The sequence below is a fragment of the Anopheles merus genome, chromosome 2R (assembly GCF_017562075.2).
Source record: "Anopheles merus strain MAF chromosome 2R, AmerM5.1, whole genome shotgun sequence".
In the NCBI taxonomy this organism is placed as follows: domain Eukaryota; kingdom Metazoa; phylum Arthropoda; class Insecta; order Diptera; family Culicidae; genus Anopheles; species Anopheles merus.
In genome coordinates this window covers 49,877,812-49,892,064 of record NC_054082.1, presented here as the reverse complement: position 1 = coordinate 49,892,064, position 14,253 = coordinate 49,877,812, and the positions used below count along the sequence as shown (strand labels likewise).

The window sequence follows — 14,253 nt, the reverse complement described above, 5'->3', positions numbered from 1 at the left end:
TGCCTGTTTCTGCAGCCCCGTCCATTGTTCGGATTGAAGCTATTGCGTCCAGCTTACGATTCATTTCCATATCGAATGTCGCTGAAAAGGGCTAATGCTCTGACACTCAGCGAAAGCGGCTTAGGACGTCAATCGGTTGCACAGCGTACCGATGGTCTGGTCTTTGTTTTCTCCCGTTTCGTCCCATTCCGAAATGGTGTGCGCTTTTGAAGCGCGCTTATTGAAGAAATTAATGCAAATGAGAAAATAATCAGCCGATAGCGGGTGGCGGGTTATTTTTCGACCCGGAGAGCGTGGGGCGAGAAAAGTTCGGATTATGATAGATAAGCTACTTTGAGCTGTAGCAGAACGAGCCACGAGTGATGAAGTCGGCGACCTAATCTAGCCGAAGACGTAGATAAAACATTCGAATCATTTGACAGGCGTGCCTTTGTTCAGCCGTTGCCAACGATTATACGGAAGAAACCGATCGTTTCGAGCAGTCGGGGTAGCTTCGACAGCTTTTGAAGTTTCGTTCGGCAAGGAGAGTGAGGTTGGGCTGGACAGCTTGCTCGAGAAGAAAATTCCAACGCCACACCGTGATACCCTTCACCATCGGGATTAGATTGGCCTCATCGAACACACAGAAGCGCACCGAGAGTAGCGGCAACAGCAGCAGCAGAAGCAGCAGCATTTGCCTATTTTTTGTTATATCAATAATGAAAACAGGTTGCCATAGGATCAAACGGACGCCAGACATTCCTACTTCTGTGCGGAGCTCATTTTGCTAGGAAATTGAAATTCCATTATCGTGACGCGCAAGGGCGCACCGAGAGCAACAATGTCGAGCTGGAGGAAACATTTCTCTGGCCGGGCAGGGGTGAAACAGGCAGAGGGGCCAGTAAGAACGATGTTGTCGAATTCGAAAAATGGACGAAACACACCCACAGGACCACCGAACACAAAGCGAACCTGGTGGCAGGTTGCCGTGTGGCTTTGCATTTCAATTCCACTTCATTTCAACCGTTACCGGCATTCGGTCGAGTGGCTGGGGAAGCTGTAGAAAACCGAACGATAAAGCGATATCATCTAGCGTTTCGAATGGCATTAGTCGGGAGCGGGTAAGAATTGCTGCCTGCTTGTTCGAGGGGAACGGGACGATTCCTTTTCCTCGGCGCGACGCCGACTGCATTGCTGAAACGAAACATCAAAACATTGCGCCCCAATTAGACAGGGCGGGCCAAAGATCCAATCGATGGACAGGTTGGCAAACGCTGGCAAGAGGTCGTATGTTTGCGCGTCCGTTCGATGGAACGAATTCCGTCTGTAACCGGGCGAAAGAAAACGCCCACGGACAGACGCTCCGTGTTGCTCGCATCTTTCACTTTTATTGCAACAACCCAATGAACAATTACTTCTTGCAGGTTTCTTGAATTTGTGAGAGGCGAGGATAAATTATACGACACGCTAGGGACACATTAATTCCACCAAGTGGTTTTCTTTTTGCGCTTTCGCCTACCAAATGTTTTGCATTTTTGCAGCATTAGGCCAATTCGATCTAGCAAACCATCACAAATTGGAAAATTGCTTACAGGGAACCTACAAAAAAACAGCATTGTTACACACCGTTACACGTTCTTTTTTTTGAGTCACTGGCAGAGAGCCACTGCGAGGGAGAGTATAAAGTTCATCCGATAAACAGATACAACAGCAACGAGCATTAACGAGCATAATTTGATGAAAATGCCTGTTTGATCAAAACAAAACTTTCATTCGTCAAAAGCAACCGCTCCGTTTTCGGTTTGTGGGATGAAATGTTGCACATATTGGCAAAATAGAACTGCGGGTAAGAAAGAAAACGTCGCAAAGGAAAAAAAAGCATCAGCTTCCACAAACCCCACACGTGAGGCGCTGATACACAAGGACTGTACAAAGTACTATAATTTGTATTCATCCTTCTTGTTCTTTTTTTACTTTTTTCACGTAGTTGTCGGCTGCCTTACACGAGCTCCTCGCCCACGCAACGTCTGGTGGAAACCGTGCGCGATCTGCACGCTCCGAAGGCAGACCCGGTGTACAATCCTTCGGGGCCAAACCTGTCGGTTTCGGTGCAGATGCTCCATTTATTAAATTTTTCCCGTTTTCCACCCACCGCACGCGCGTTTGGAAAACGGTACACACCGAAACTGCGAAACCGAACCGCCGAAGCGCGCCTTGTAGCCTCGCTTGTGCTAAAGGTGTCCTACCTCCAGCATTCCCGACCGCGTACAGACTGGCGTAACAAATTGCTAGTAATGCCGGCAGGAAGAATATAAACTCCTAACACACACACGCGCGCACGCTGTAGCTTATGCTTTGTTCTATGACTTTTCCTAATGTGCCGTTACCGACTTTTCAAAGCGAAGCACAAAACGAACGTATTCGAAGTGGCTTACGAATCATGATACGGATGCATACACACAAACTCTCATGCACTTGGCGCTGCATCTACCATCGAGAGACCACACAGGAAGCGTTCGGTACCCACCATGCCGGGATGAAGAAAAGTGGCCACATAGCAGCAGCAGCGGCAGTACCACACACTCACACATATAAACACACACGCGCATACAGTGAAAAATGAGTAAGTGCATGCACATGCCAGGGCAGTGCACGTACGTGGCGAGTGCTGGGTTGCCCCCGGAGGTACTTTTGTTATGCTCGGTAGCATAGCCCGCGTAGCACCTTGCGCGTTACTTCGGAACCTTCGCTCGCCCGCCAAAGGTGGGCTCCTGACCGAATGCCCAATGCCCCCGTCCCGTATTTACATTCCTCATGTTTATAGATAAATTTATGTCAAACAAACGTGCTGCTTGAAGGTAGTGTGTGGACCGGGTTGCGTGACTGTATTTTCAGTTCCACTTTTTATTCGTTCAGTTTCCAAACTCCTGAAGCCATTGGGGATGCCGTTCTGAGCTTTCTGTATATTTGTTGGTGGGGAGCAGCATCCGTAGAAGAAAGCGCTACACATCAAGGGGAGAAGGGAATTTTCGGGAGTACCAAGAAACGGCACCCTGCTCTTTTTGACATTTCAAGGGTGGCCGGAGGTCGCTTTTGTGTTACCGAACCCTTGAGTTTGTCACATGGGACTCTCCACCAACCCCAAGAAAGAGAGACAGAGAGAGTGTGAGGCAAGGAGCGTCAAAAATAGAAAGAAAGCCGTAACTGAATAAACATATTACTTCCATCGTGTTCCATACTGTGGTTTCTGTCCCTTTCTGAGCGCTCTCCTACCCCTTGCTTTTCGTTCCGTGGGTAAACCACTCAGAATGCGAATGGAAATGAAGTCTGTCATATTCGAGCAGAGAAGCGAGGTTTTCGGTGGCATTTGACGCAGCGCAGCAGCTTTCATTTCTTTTCGCACCGGAAAGAAATATTCAAAAGCCGCCTCGATTCTTGATGGTTTCAGTGTGTTTGGAATGTGCTTTTGTGTGCGTGTGTGTGTGTGTTTGCAGCAGGGCTATGTTTATTTTATCCTTCGGACAAGCAACCCTCCAAATCGTGGCATGTTGGTTCGGTGCCACTTTGCGGTTTCGGTTGAAAGGAAAGCGGACGGTATGCTCAGAAACATCTGCGATACTTTCGGCAACAAAAAAAAAAACTATGGCCAGATCAAATCGATGCGACAACCGGCAAACACATACACACATTACGCGGCTGAGTTGGAAAATGGGACGGTTGGTCAGAAGCGAGTATTTACCTCGAGCCGGAAAAATATTCCACCCACAGCGTATCTCGATCCTTTGCACGGGAGTTGTTTATCTTACCCGTTCAGTAGATGGAGGACGAGTTGTCGCCCACGTTTTCAAACGGCCCAACGGGCTTGTGCTAAGGAGTGCTGGCTAAAAGGTTCATTTTCTTTGGCGGTTTCCTTATCGCAAGCTGAAAGATAACCGGTGGAGGAGATGCCACAATCTTCCCGCACTGTGGGATATGTTTGAGTGATGATAAATGATGAGCATGGAATCGATCGACTTTTTTTATTATGGTATCCCATCCATGCTGGTGATAAATGTGGTACAACGGGGCTTTTGTTTTTTTAACGTAAAAGAAAATAAAAAGACATTCCTCTTGCCCGACAGATCGCATAGATCGACCTTTTTCAACATAGTGGGAAGCATTTGTCTTAATCCGTTGTACTAACTATGCTAAGTCGTTCTAAAAATAAACAAACGTGTAGAAAAATAAATCGTTTACGTGGATTAATGATCATTTAATTATATATTTTTTTAGTTTGATGTTATTGATACTTTTTTCAACATCAGTATTGTCTTTAAATAACTTTTTTTTTGCGTGAATAATCTAGCTCAAAACTTCCAAATCAAATTTCAATTTTGTACTAGTTTAGATACATAGAAATCTTCGTCTCAGTTATACAACAATTTCACAGACAACCTATAACTCGGGTTTATGTTTCCAGTTTGCCGACTTCGTTTACTTGCTTCTTCTTTCTTCTAAGTTCAAAATATGTAGAGCGTTGGATACAGCCTATCTTATAACAAGCATATCATCCAGTACATGTCGAGGATAAGCAGTCTCGCAACCGCTTTGCAGCTCTTGTCTCCGATAAATCATAACTTTAATCCACTACACAATCCACTTCTCAATCCAGTTTGCAAATGTAAAATAGCTTTCACATTATCTACTCCAAACATGTGATAAATAATCATTTCCGAGCCATGTAAGCGTGGTACAAAAGCGCCTAAATGTATGTCATTCCGTTAATACTTCCCGCCATAGTTTATCCTCGCGCAAATGTGTTACGAAATGAAGAACCGTCCAATAATGTCTAGGATCTGCCCACCAAATGTGCAAATTCTGCGCTACTGTTCACGCCATCTGGCTGCGTCCCCAAAAACCACATTCTACACCTGGCAGTAAAGTCAGGATTTTAGTCGCTCTCGTGGGTGAACATTGCTCCAACAATGCTCTGTCAACGTGTACCAACCAAAATCCGCTTGACGTTTCATTGTAGCTGCGGGGAAAATGATGTGATCATTTACTGGCAGCACTCGCCCGCTACCGGCACCGGGCTCAACCGTAAAGCGAAAGGACGTGCGGCTGTATGTTCATATCCAATCTGAGGGTCAAATCCAGCTCACGTCAAAACAACACTTTCCGACGGCTATTACATTAACGCGTACGATGCTACGTGTACGGACTTCCATCCAACTTCCTTCGCCAGCACACAGAGCGCAACAACAAGATCACCATCAGCATCATCATCATCATCACCTTCATCAACACCACCCGCCGTTAGTTTGGGTATCGCCGCGGTGTCCTCCAGATCCGATCTCATAGCGTTCCTTTCCAGACCGAGCTGCGTGATGTGTGATTTCTTAATTCTTCGCACCGACACTCAGATTTGTTTTGACACCAGGGTATACAGATACACACACACACACGGGAAGCAATTTTCTTCACCCGGTTGTCTCGCGACTGTTCCAAAACTGGTTCTACCGCACCATTTGAGCGGCGTGTGAGCTGTTGGAAGACGGGTCGACCGGCACATGATGGAGACGTTCGTGAATGCGACAAGCAGCGAAAGGAACAAAACTCTCGCATCCAAACACTCCGAAACTCATCAACAACGGGAAAAAGACGAACGCAAAGCCGCGCGCACACACGCACACAACACACAAAATGGCTGCCACTTAGCTCACATTTGCTGACTTGAGCCACATTTTTGCGCAGCAATCAGCAGGATTTCGTGCTGCAGTGTCGTACCCTGGAAGGAGTTTTGCCCCGAAACTGCACAGCGGAACACGCAACACGCATTTCTTTTCGAACGACCGTAACGCAACGCAATCAAACGCCTTCCGTTGATGCCGGGGGAAGCACTGTGGGCACGAAAATAAAATAAACGTTTAATTACGGCTAATAACACATGCGCCTTTTGCCAGTGGTCCAGCGAAGCGGTGTGGAGTCGGAGGGAGTGACAACTAAGAGACGTAGTTGTCACTCCTGTGCAACTTCTTGTGAACCGGGCGCTCGTATAAATAGCTTCATCGTGCACAGAAATACACTACGAAGCGATAAAATACGTTATGACACTCATTAAACCGTCATAAATTATTCTCCGGACTAGAGACACGGCAACCAAGCGTTGCAAGATCCGGATCCAAGAGGGCCCGAGGGGGACGGATGCGGATCATCTCGTTGAAATGCAAAGCTGTAATGAATGTGTACAGGCCTCGATGTCGAAAGGGAAGCTGTATGGTGTGAAAGGAGGAAGAACGAAGGAAAATGTTGTAGGCCTACTGTAAGACCGATTGGGAAGGATCTGTTGAGCAGACAGTCGTGGTTTATGTTTTCAAAATAAATCCTTTAACCGTTATTTTTCTTTCTGAACTAGATTTCTTTGTGTAAAAGTACAAATGTCACGCTACCGCTAAAAGTGTTTTTGACATCTTTTACATCGACATTGTCATGTCCGGCTGGATACGCTCTAAATTCAAGAGGCGACAAGCACGTAAAACTGAAAAAATCCCTGAAGATGGATGCAATGAACAAGAGTTCGTTTAATTCCATTCGTGAAGGATGTCCTGCTGAAGTCAAAATGAAGTAAAAACCATAGACACTCAGTTCAATGCACCGTTTCCATTGGCTGTGGAATTTTCCCAGCGGTACGCGAAATCACCTCCCTCCAATCTGAAGATGTAATGGTGAATTTCCTTTCGGGTTCCAAGAAGATTTGTTTGGAAACTCGATGACAATGCTTTTGTGGAGAATTTTTTTTTTTGCGTCCTGTGTGCACCCGCTGGGTCTGGTTCGTCATCGTTTTTCTCGTTTTCGAGTTTCCTTTAACCATGTTGTCGTTTGCTGAGGGTTTCACCCAATCCTCTAAAGAGCTTTAGGGCAGACATTGGTATTGTTTTTACTTGAACATCTACGAATGCAAGATAGATGAGCTGTTTTGTTCAGGACATCGCACGACAAAAAAAACAAAAACAAAAACTGTACAACCTAGAAACAATCCTCAAGCACATCGAAGGCTGGAAAGGTCTCGCATTATCAACCAACTAGCTTTTGGTCAAAGCTCGATTATACTTCCACAGGAAGTCCTTTTGAAACCAGCGCGGTAACCTGGTTTCGACAGTTCATAAAGTATAGGATTTTTGTCTGCTGTTGTGTTGTTGCCGTTAATAAACTCCAAGCTTTACCGTTCCTCTCCCATCATTTGCATTTTAGACACCACCTACCAACTGACATCGAGTCGATGGTCGCGGAACGGTCATCGTTTACATCATTGAGTCTCGTTTGGCATTCGTGCTGGAGCCAACGTCAAACACCACGGTGCCGACTTCCCATCGCGCCGGTGCTGGTACGCGTAAATTGAATTGTCCAGTTCGGTTCAGCCGGAGCGGATACTGAAATAGAAGCTAATAAAAACGAACGGCAAATTTGCTTTCGCTTGCCGAATTCTGGGAAAAACATCTACAGTCCGTCCACTGCCATCCAGGGACTAACCCTTTACGGTAGTAGCAGCATAGGAGTACCATGTATGTAAAACAGCAAATCCGGTCAAATAAAAAACAAAAATCGTGCTGGCTACCGCCCATGGATCATTTACCATACACGGTTGCATTGCTGCCGGTGTTCGGCCAGTGCCTTTAGAGCATTGCTTACCGTGATGAGCGTGGGGTAAAGTAGGGATATTTGCGATTTACTTGTAGTGGTATGTTGTGGTAAATAGCTTACCTAAAATTTTGCTCCAGAATGTATGTACGGTATAGCTTGTAAATCAAATTAAAGTAAGCCTTAACTAACATAGTACCACGGATGACTTTTACCTTTAAATGGCGAAATATACTTTGGTGGCGACTGTAATGAGTATAGAACTATTAGCTGTTGCAGGTTTTTGTCCAATTGAAATTGGATTCTTAACGAGCTTCAATTAAACTTCTCTTGGGGAGTGTGCAAAACACACATACGACAGGACCCCGTTCAAAAATTTGTAGTGGGTTAGTCAACCGAATGCATAGATCATTTAAGTCAATCGACCAGATTAAACAGATTGACTGTACATCAAACTGTACTGAGAGCATATTTTATTATGCATACAATCGTCACGCTTATCATGCTATGCTTGGCAGCACAACTAATCATTCCAACGCATGCATGTTGAAACTATACATAAATTGCTCCACTGCTGTCCTCCCCGAATGGCAATAATTAAAAAGGTGATAATAATTAAGTGAAGCGAATGATACCGTTTGCTATTTGTTCCCGTTTCCCCTTCAACGATGTTATCTGTCGCGCTGTCTTGTTCTGTACTCCCAGCAACGACATATACTGGGCAACGTAGTTCTGTACGGCAGTGTGGGCCAAAAGATAACTGAATCGTTGGAACAATCATTTAACTATGGTGTCCTTCCCGTAGTGTTCAACGTTTCCAACAACCAATTTGTAAGCTTTCGTCTAGTAAAGTGTATTTGTTTCGTGATTCCTCTTCGATTTCCTTATCACGACCCTTCTGCAAGGGCGTTCATTTTGTTGCTATCATACACCGTATGTAGGAGCTGGGTTGCTGGAGATCCACTAAAACTCAATCCTTTCAATACCTCAGTTCCAATCATTTGCTAACGCTTTGTCGGTGCTGCGCTACACAACCCGTGGCTCATGGGTGTCGTAAACGAACCGCGCTGGTCTTTTTAATTCTATCACACATTCACACTACAAAAAACAAACGCATCACCCAAACCAGCTCCATGTTCCACATTCGCCATTGGCAATCGTGGTTTGCTGGCGGAAGTAGACCTCCCTTTTGAGCACATGCCCGGCCACGAAAATGAACCGTTTTTTTCGCTGCGGAACAATTTCACCCGTATAGCTGCTGGCGCTAACTGTGTGGCTGCACCAATTGGGCCTGACATCGCTAGAGCAAGAATAAAAAAGGAACACACCAAAATGGCCGACAAATAGAAGGAAAAGTTAACAACCAGGTGTGTGAAAAAACCCGACAACAACAACAGCACCAGCATCTCCGGTAAAAACGTGGCCGTTAACGCCTGATTCGCCGATTGCGGTGCCCAAAACTAGCATGCTTCGTCCTGATGCCTGAAGAGACTCCTGACGATGAATTACGACAGTAACTAACACACCGTCTGGGTCGAAAACACATAAAGCACGCAGCATCAAAAAATAAAACCAACTCAATCACCAACACCTATGGACAATCTCTAAGGACCGACTTCGGTACCGTTCAGTTTTTGGTTCGAGCGCGAATTACGGTGCGGCCAGGAGGGCGGCAAATACCGAACGCCATGCAGATGAAAAGAAGCAGAAGCAAAAACAACCATCCGGGAAATTATCTGGTCCTTTGGTGCAGAAATCTAAGCGTAAACACGCATCCGCGACCGAAAGGGCTCGCGACCGCACGTGATGCTGGTGTTTAGATAAAGTTGTGCTGCCGGCCAGCTCGCCGTGCTATCGTTGATTAATTGCTTGTGATTTATCTGGGCCCGCCCCGAACACGCACGGCACTCTTCACGGGGCACGTTCCTTGCACGGGCTAGGGAGAGTGTTCAACGTTTCTCCAGATGGTGGTGCTGCTGGGTGATGTTTGCGTTGCGTATTAAAAGCGAGTAAGATGTCGATGTCAAAATTGCTGATCCAATCTTTTCGAAAGTAGCAGATTATATTAAATTTTTATTGCTTTCATTAGATTGTACATGTGTGCTCCGAGTGCTTTGAGAAAAAAAAATGGAAAATTGCTTCGTGAAATTTACATATTTCGACACTTAAACATCGTCAACAGCAGTTCTTTCAGCAGCAAAGAATATGTTCGTTCAAGGCCATGTAGATTTTTCAGATGTTTAATACATTTTTATCGAATCAACCTTCTTTTGCCGGTAAGTAAACATTATTTATTTGTTAAAAAACTTAATTTTTTGATATTCTTTTCAACTGTTGGGTATTTAAAAGTTTTTAAAGAAATTTATTGCTCAAATTCAAAATTTATTTTTTCTACAATTTCAAATAACGAGCTTTGGAGCACACATATTCTGAATCAAAGTAAAACTTTCCCCACAAGTGTATTAACATATAGATATAATTTGGTGTTAAAGGGAAAACACAAAAAAAAGTTGGACCCTCCAAGGCAGAATTAAGCCACAATGTCTGTAAAGTCTCTTAACAGTACTGGAACGTCTTGGGTTTATCCTGAACGGTTATTTTATGCTAACCAAACGCTGCGTTAAACATTAACAGAGACAACAAACGTATTTAATTTACGATATTCAATATTGAACAAAACATAACAGCTTGCTCAGCTCTTCTGTCTGCCCAGCAAAACGAAAGCTACAGGTCGACGATCAGACACAGGAAACCGCTTGTTCCCGCTCGCACCGGTACGACCAAATGCCCATTTCACAGTCATGTCGAATTATCTTCTCAACCTGGCTTCACACTCTCCTTCCGCATCTGCTGACATGCGTGCCCTCCAAAAATTGCCAATCGTTTAATCGTTCATTACAACTTCCGTTGCCAATTCCTCCGGGTCCGTGCAGCGGGTCGAGGACGCACTGCCTTTCTCTTCGGCGTTGCCAGGCGATGTGCACGTTACCAGCACGTTCGCGTGTTAATATTTTTCCGTTCTTTGCCTTCGGCGTCCGTAATTCACGTCTTATGACCTCGCCCGTGTTTGACAACGCACAACAGGCTCGGCCAAAATCCACCCAGCAAGGTGGTGCTCTACGCTCTAAGCACTGTGCCGGGGTGCCTGTCTGTGCCCTGTAACAGTGCAATCGTGCCACGTCTGTCGTCGGTTTTATTGGATTAGAAGATTGAGTGCTTATTTTGCCTCCTTTCCTACCCTGGCATGCTGGAGCAGTGTTTTGCCTCTTCCACTCTCTATCGTCGCCACAAAATCGGCGCATGTCACGGGAGATCGTGCGAGAACCAAACAGCCAAAACGCAACAGCCAAACGGAACGGGAGCAAAAGTCTGCTGTAGCTTCTGATTTCGTCCGGTGGTGGGTGGGTATGGGTAGTGCTGTTGCTACTGTGGCTTCCGAGCGGCTGCGACCCGATTCCGGACATCCTGCACAGCGCTCCCAAAAAGAAACCCCGGGGGAAGAAATTTATTGTGTGTTTTGTTGTGAGTGTGGGTGACAATGTGTGTTTATTTGTCGGTACGGAAGGACATTGTCGGACGAACGTCACCCTTTGTGAATGTATGTGTGAGGGTGTGTGTGTATGTGGGTGTATGTGTTTGTGTACATCCTGCGACCGGTCTCCGATCGTTTCCGGATAATTTGATTTATTAGAATTGTAACACTCGATTGTAAGCATGTTCTTTGGCGATAGCTGCGGGGGGAAAAAGCACAGCAGGAAATGGTGCCGAGAGCAAGAAACAAAAGATAAAACCCGGCATGACGATGGTTCAGCCGTCCGGCAGCAGGACGATTCCGCTTTGTTTGAGGAAAAATCAATTTTCCACCTCCACCGACACTGTCTTGCTCGTAATGGAGTGCCCCGAAGCAAACGATATCGAACACAGCCGGCTGTCGATGACAGTCGTATCCGATCCCAAAATGGACACTTTCCTCCCGACACTCACTCCTCTCCCCCACCCATTCACACGCGATAATCGGTTTGGTTTCTGTTCGATTGCCAAGCCCTTGCCACTGCACCCGTTTCGGTGCGCTAATAAGTGTGATTAATTCTAATAGTCCAATGTGTGTCCGCTTCGGAAGATTCGTTCTGCCGGACCGTATCCTTGCCTCCTTTTGTGCTGCAGATCTTCCGAGCAGGAGGACACAATAAACAAGCTGGTGTACCACTACAGAACACAGTGTCTTTTGTGTCGGGGCGGGTTTGCTTCTACTGGCCACCGTAGTATTTCCGGCGCTTCTTTAACCAATGTTATCTGAAGATAAAATCACTTCATACAAGCTAAGCATCAGAGAACAGGATAAACCAACAACACCCACCCACCCAGCCAGCTTCACCAAACGATAGTGCACAAAGCAAGCACGGGGGCTTAGAAATTCTTCCAATCTTCCTATTGTCTAGTACACTCCTCTGTCCTCTTGGCCAACGCAACCAGACTAGACACACGTTATCAGCTCGCTGGATTTGTGCCGGCAATTGGTTCCATCTCGAGGCGACTCACGAAAGCACCGACTCACAATCCTTTTGTTCTGCAGCAGAAAGTCGACCGCCTCCGGATAACAATCGACTTCGGCCAGAAGCACTTAATTTCCCGGAATGAATCTAATTTGGTAGTTGATTTATTTTATCTTGCCGTGGTTTAAAGAGATTAAGACTGTCCTGGATTGCAAATGGAAAGCTCTCGCCTTTTTAAGTATTCAATACAGCTCCAGATTGATTGTGCGATGCTCAGTTCGGTTTGCTTAAAGGGAGAAAGGGTTTAGCACCTACCTGGTGGACACATGCACTCAGTGCCGATCTGCTGAATCGCGGCCTGTCGATCCTTGCGCGACACCTTGAGCGCGGACAGGTCACGTCGCATCCGCGGCAGCTCGGCGATTTGATGCGAAATCTTCCGCACCACCTCGGACATGCTTTCCTCCTGGTCGCTGGCCTGGTCGGTACCGGCGGAGGCCACCGCCCCCGATCCGTCCATGCGGCGCAGTGTGATCCTCCTATATACATCGCTCATCTGCGCCTCGAGCAGGCTGAGCCGTTCTTCGAAACTAACTAGACTACTTAATTTATCCTCTACGTATGATTGGCGCAGGTTGGAGTACACGGTAGCCCCGAGCGCCATGATGCACATGAGATAGAACAGGTAGTTGATCAGCGAGTGGGCCGAAGGCGCGTGGGCCTCCCCGTGGGACGGTTTGGCGTTGCGGCCGCCCTCGAGCCCGCTGCCGCTGCCTTTTCTTCGGCCCAACGACGCACCGCTCACTTTGGCATTGCACTTTTTGGCGTTTTCCTCTGCCTGGGGCACACGGCCCGATCCCACCCCCAACCCCATCGGTTCCATCCCACCACTTCGCACTTCACCCGTTGCCGTTTGGCGTTGTTGCTGTTGCTGATGCTGTTGATGATGCGGTTCCGGATCGGCCGGATTGCGCTTCGATGCGTTCACTGCGCCGAATGTTGCCATCTTGCATCGAGGCACAAACAAACACACACTCAAACTCACGCACGCACTCCCAGCACACCGACAAAAGCACACCTGCTCCCGCACGGTCGCACACTAAACGCCGGGAAAATCAAACAGCGCGGCCGAAATGCTCGACATGGAGCGCACCACAGAATCACCGGCACCGCACACAAGAACCATTTCCATTATCGGGCCTTCATTGGCCGGTCGACGCGTCGGTTTTATGCCACTTCCCCTTTCCCCGGGCAGGTGTAATCTTCTAATGTGGGACAAATTATTCACACCAACCTCTTGTAGGCCCGCCACTTCTCTTTTTTTCCGCTCGACAAACAACTCGTTCGGTCGAACGTTTGCTGCACTTTCAACATACGGCACTGCGATCGCGACAATGTTTCGTGGGCGCGAAATCACTACGAAAAAGGTGGTTCCCGCGACGGTTCGACGATGCACGCACACCCTGCTCGTTTGAAGCGTTGAGCGAAACTTGCGTGCGAACAGCAATTGCCTGCTTGAATCCAGCTGGGCTGTGGTGCGAAGGGAACTCAGCTCGGCACGAACTATAACGAACCGGTCGCCTTATGGATGAAGGGGAAAATGAGACGGGAATAGAATGAGAGCCACGTTGTTTCGTTTACACTTATTCCCGTTTACAGACAAGGCACTCGTCGTTAAGAGGATAGGGAAAACGGCACTCACAGCTTCGTTTGGAGGGTAGAGGTCCCGTTGTGGACTATGGCCGCAATTCGAGCATTATGGCCACGATTTGTTTTTAAATGAATGAATAATGGAATTTTCTTAGTTTGAACTGTTGATATTTAAAGGCAATTATTAATATTTTTTTTTAAATAAATTTAAAATATCGAAGATCATTTCAACTATGCGTTTTTTTCCTACGTAAAATAAAATTTTATAACAAAAAACTGCATATCATCATTTATAAAGGTTATGCCAAATAACTGGCTACTAACTGAAGTTTCACTGGCACCTAATATGTTGTTTTGTTGGTAATTGTTCATTCATTCAAAGATCATTACAAGATCACTTTTTCTACAGCACCTTCAACGCATCGCTTTAATCGATACATCGATTGCCAGATTGTATGCGCCGTGTCCTTGCCATGGGAAGACGCTGCAAAGCAATCATCGACGGTGTTCCCCA

General features: G+C 46.5%; 1 protein-coding gene across 6 annotated transcripts in view; it reads right to left on the bottom strand.

Annotated features, from left to right (window-relative positions):
• LOC121602015 (collagen alpha chain CG42342-like) overlaps positions 1 to 13,601 on the bottom strand; it is an 83,485-nt gene extending 69,884 nt beyond the window's left edge. For 5 of the 6 annotated variants that reach the window (XM_041930792.1, XM_041930816.1, XM_041930800.1 and 2 more), the window contains exon 1: positions 12,405 to 13,601. In XM_041930792.1, coding sequence (XP_041786726.1) covers positions 12,405 to 13,095 — 691 coding nt within the window. In that variant the 5' untranslated portion in view covers positions 13,096 to 13,601. The remainder of the gene's footprint in view (positions 1 to 12,404) is intronic. The other variant, XM_041930822.1, reaches the window with a different exon arrangement.
• Positions 13,602 to 14,253: the final 652 nt, after the last annotated feature.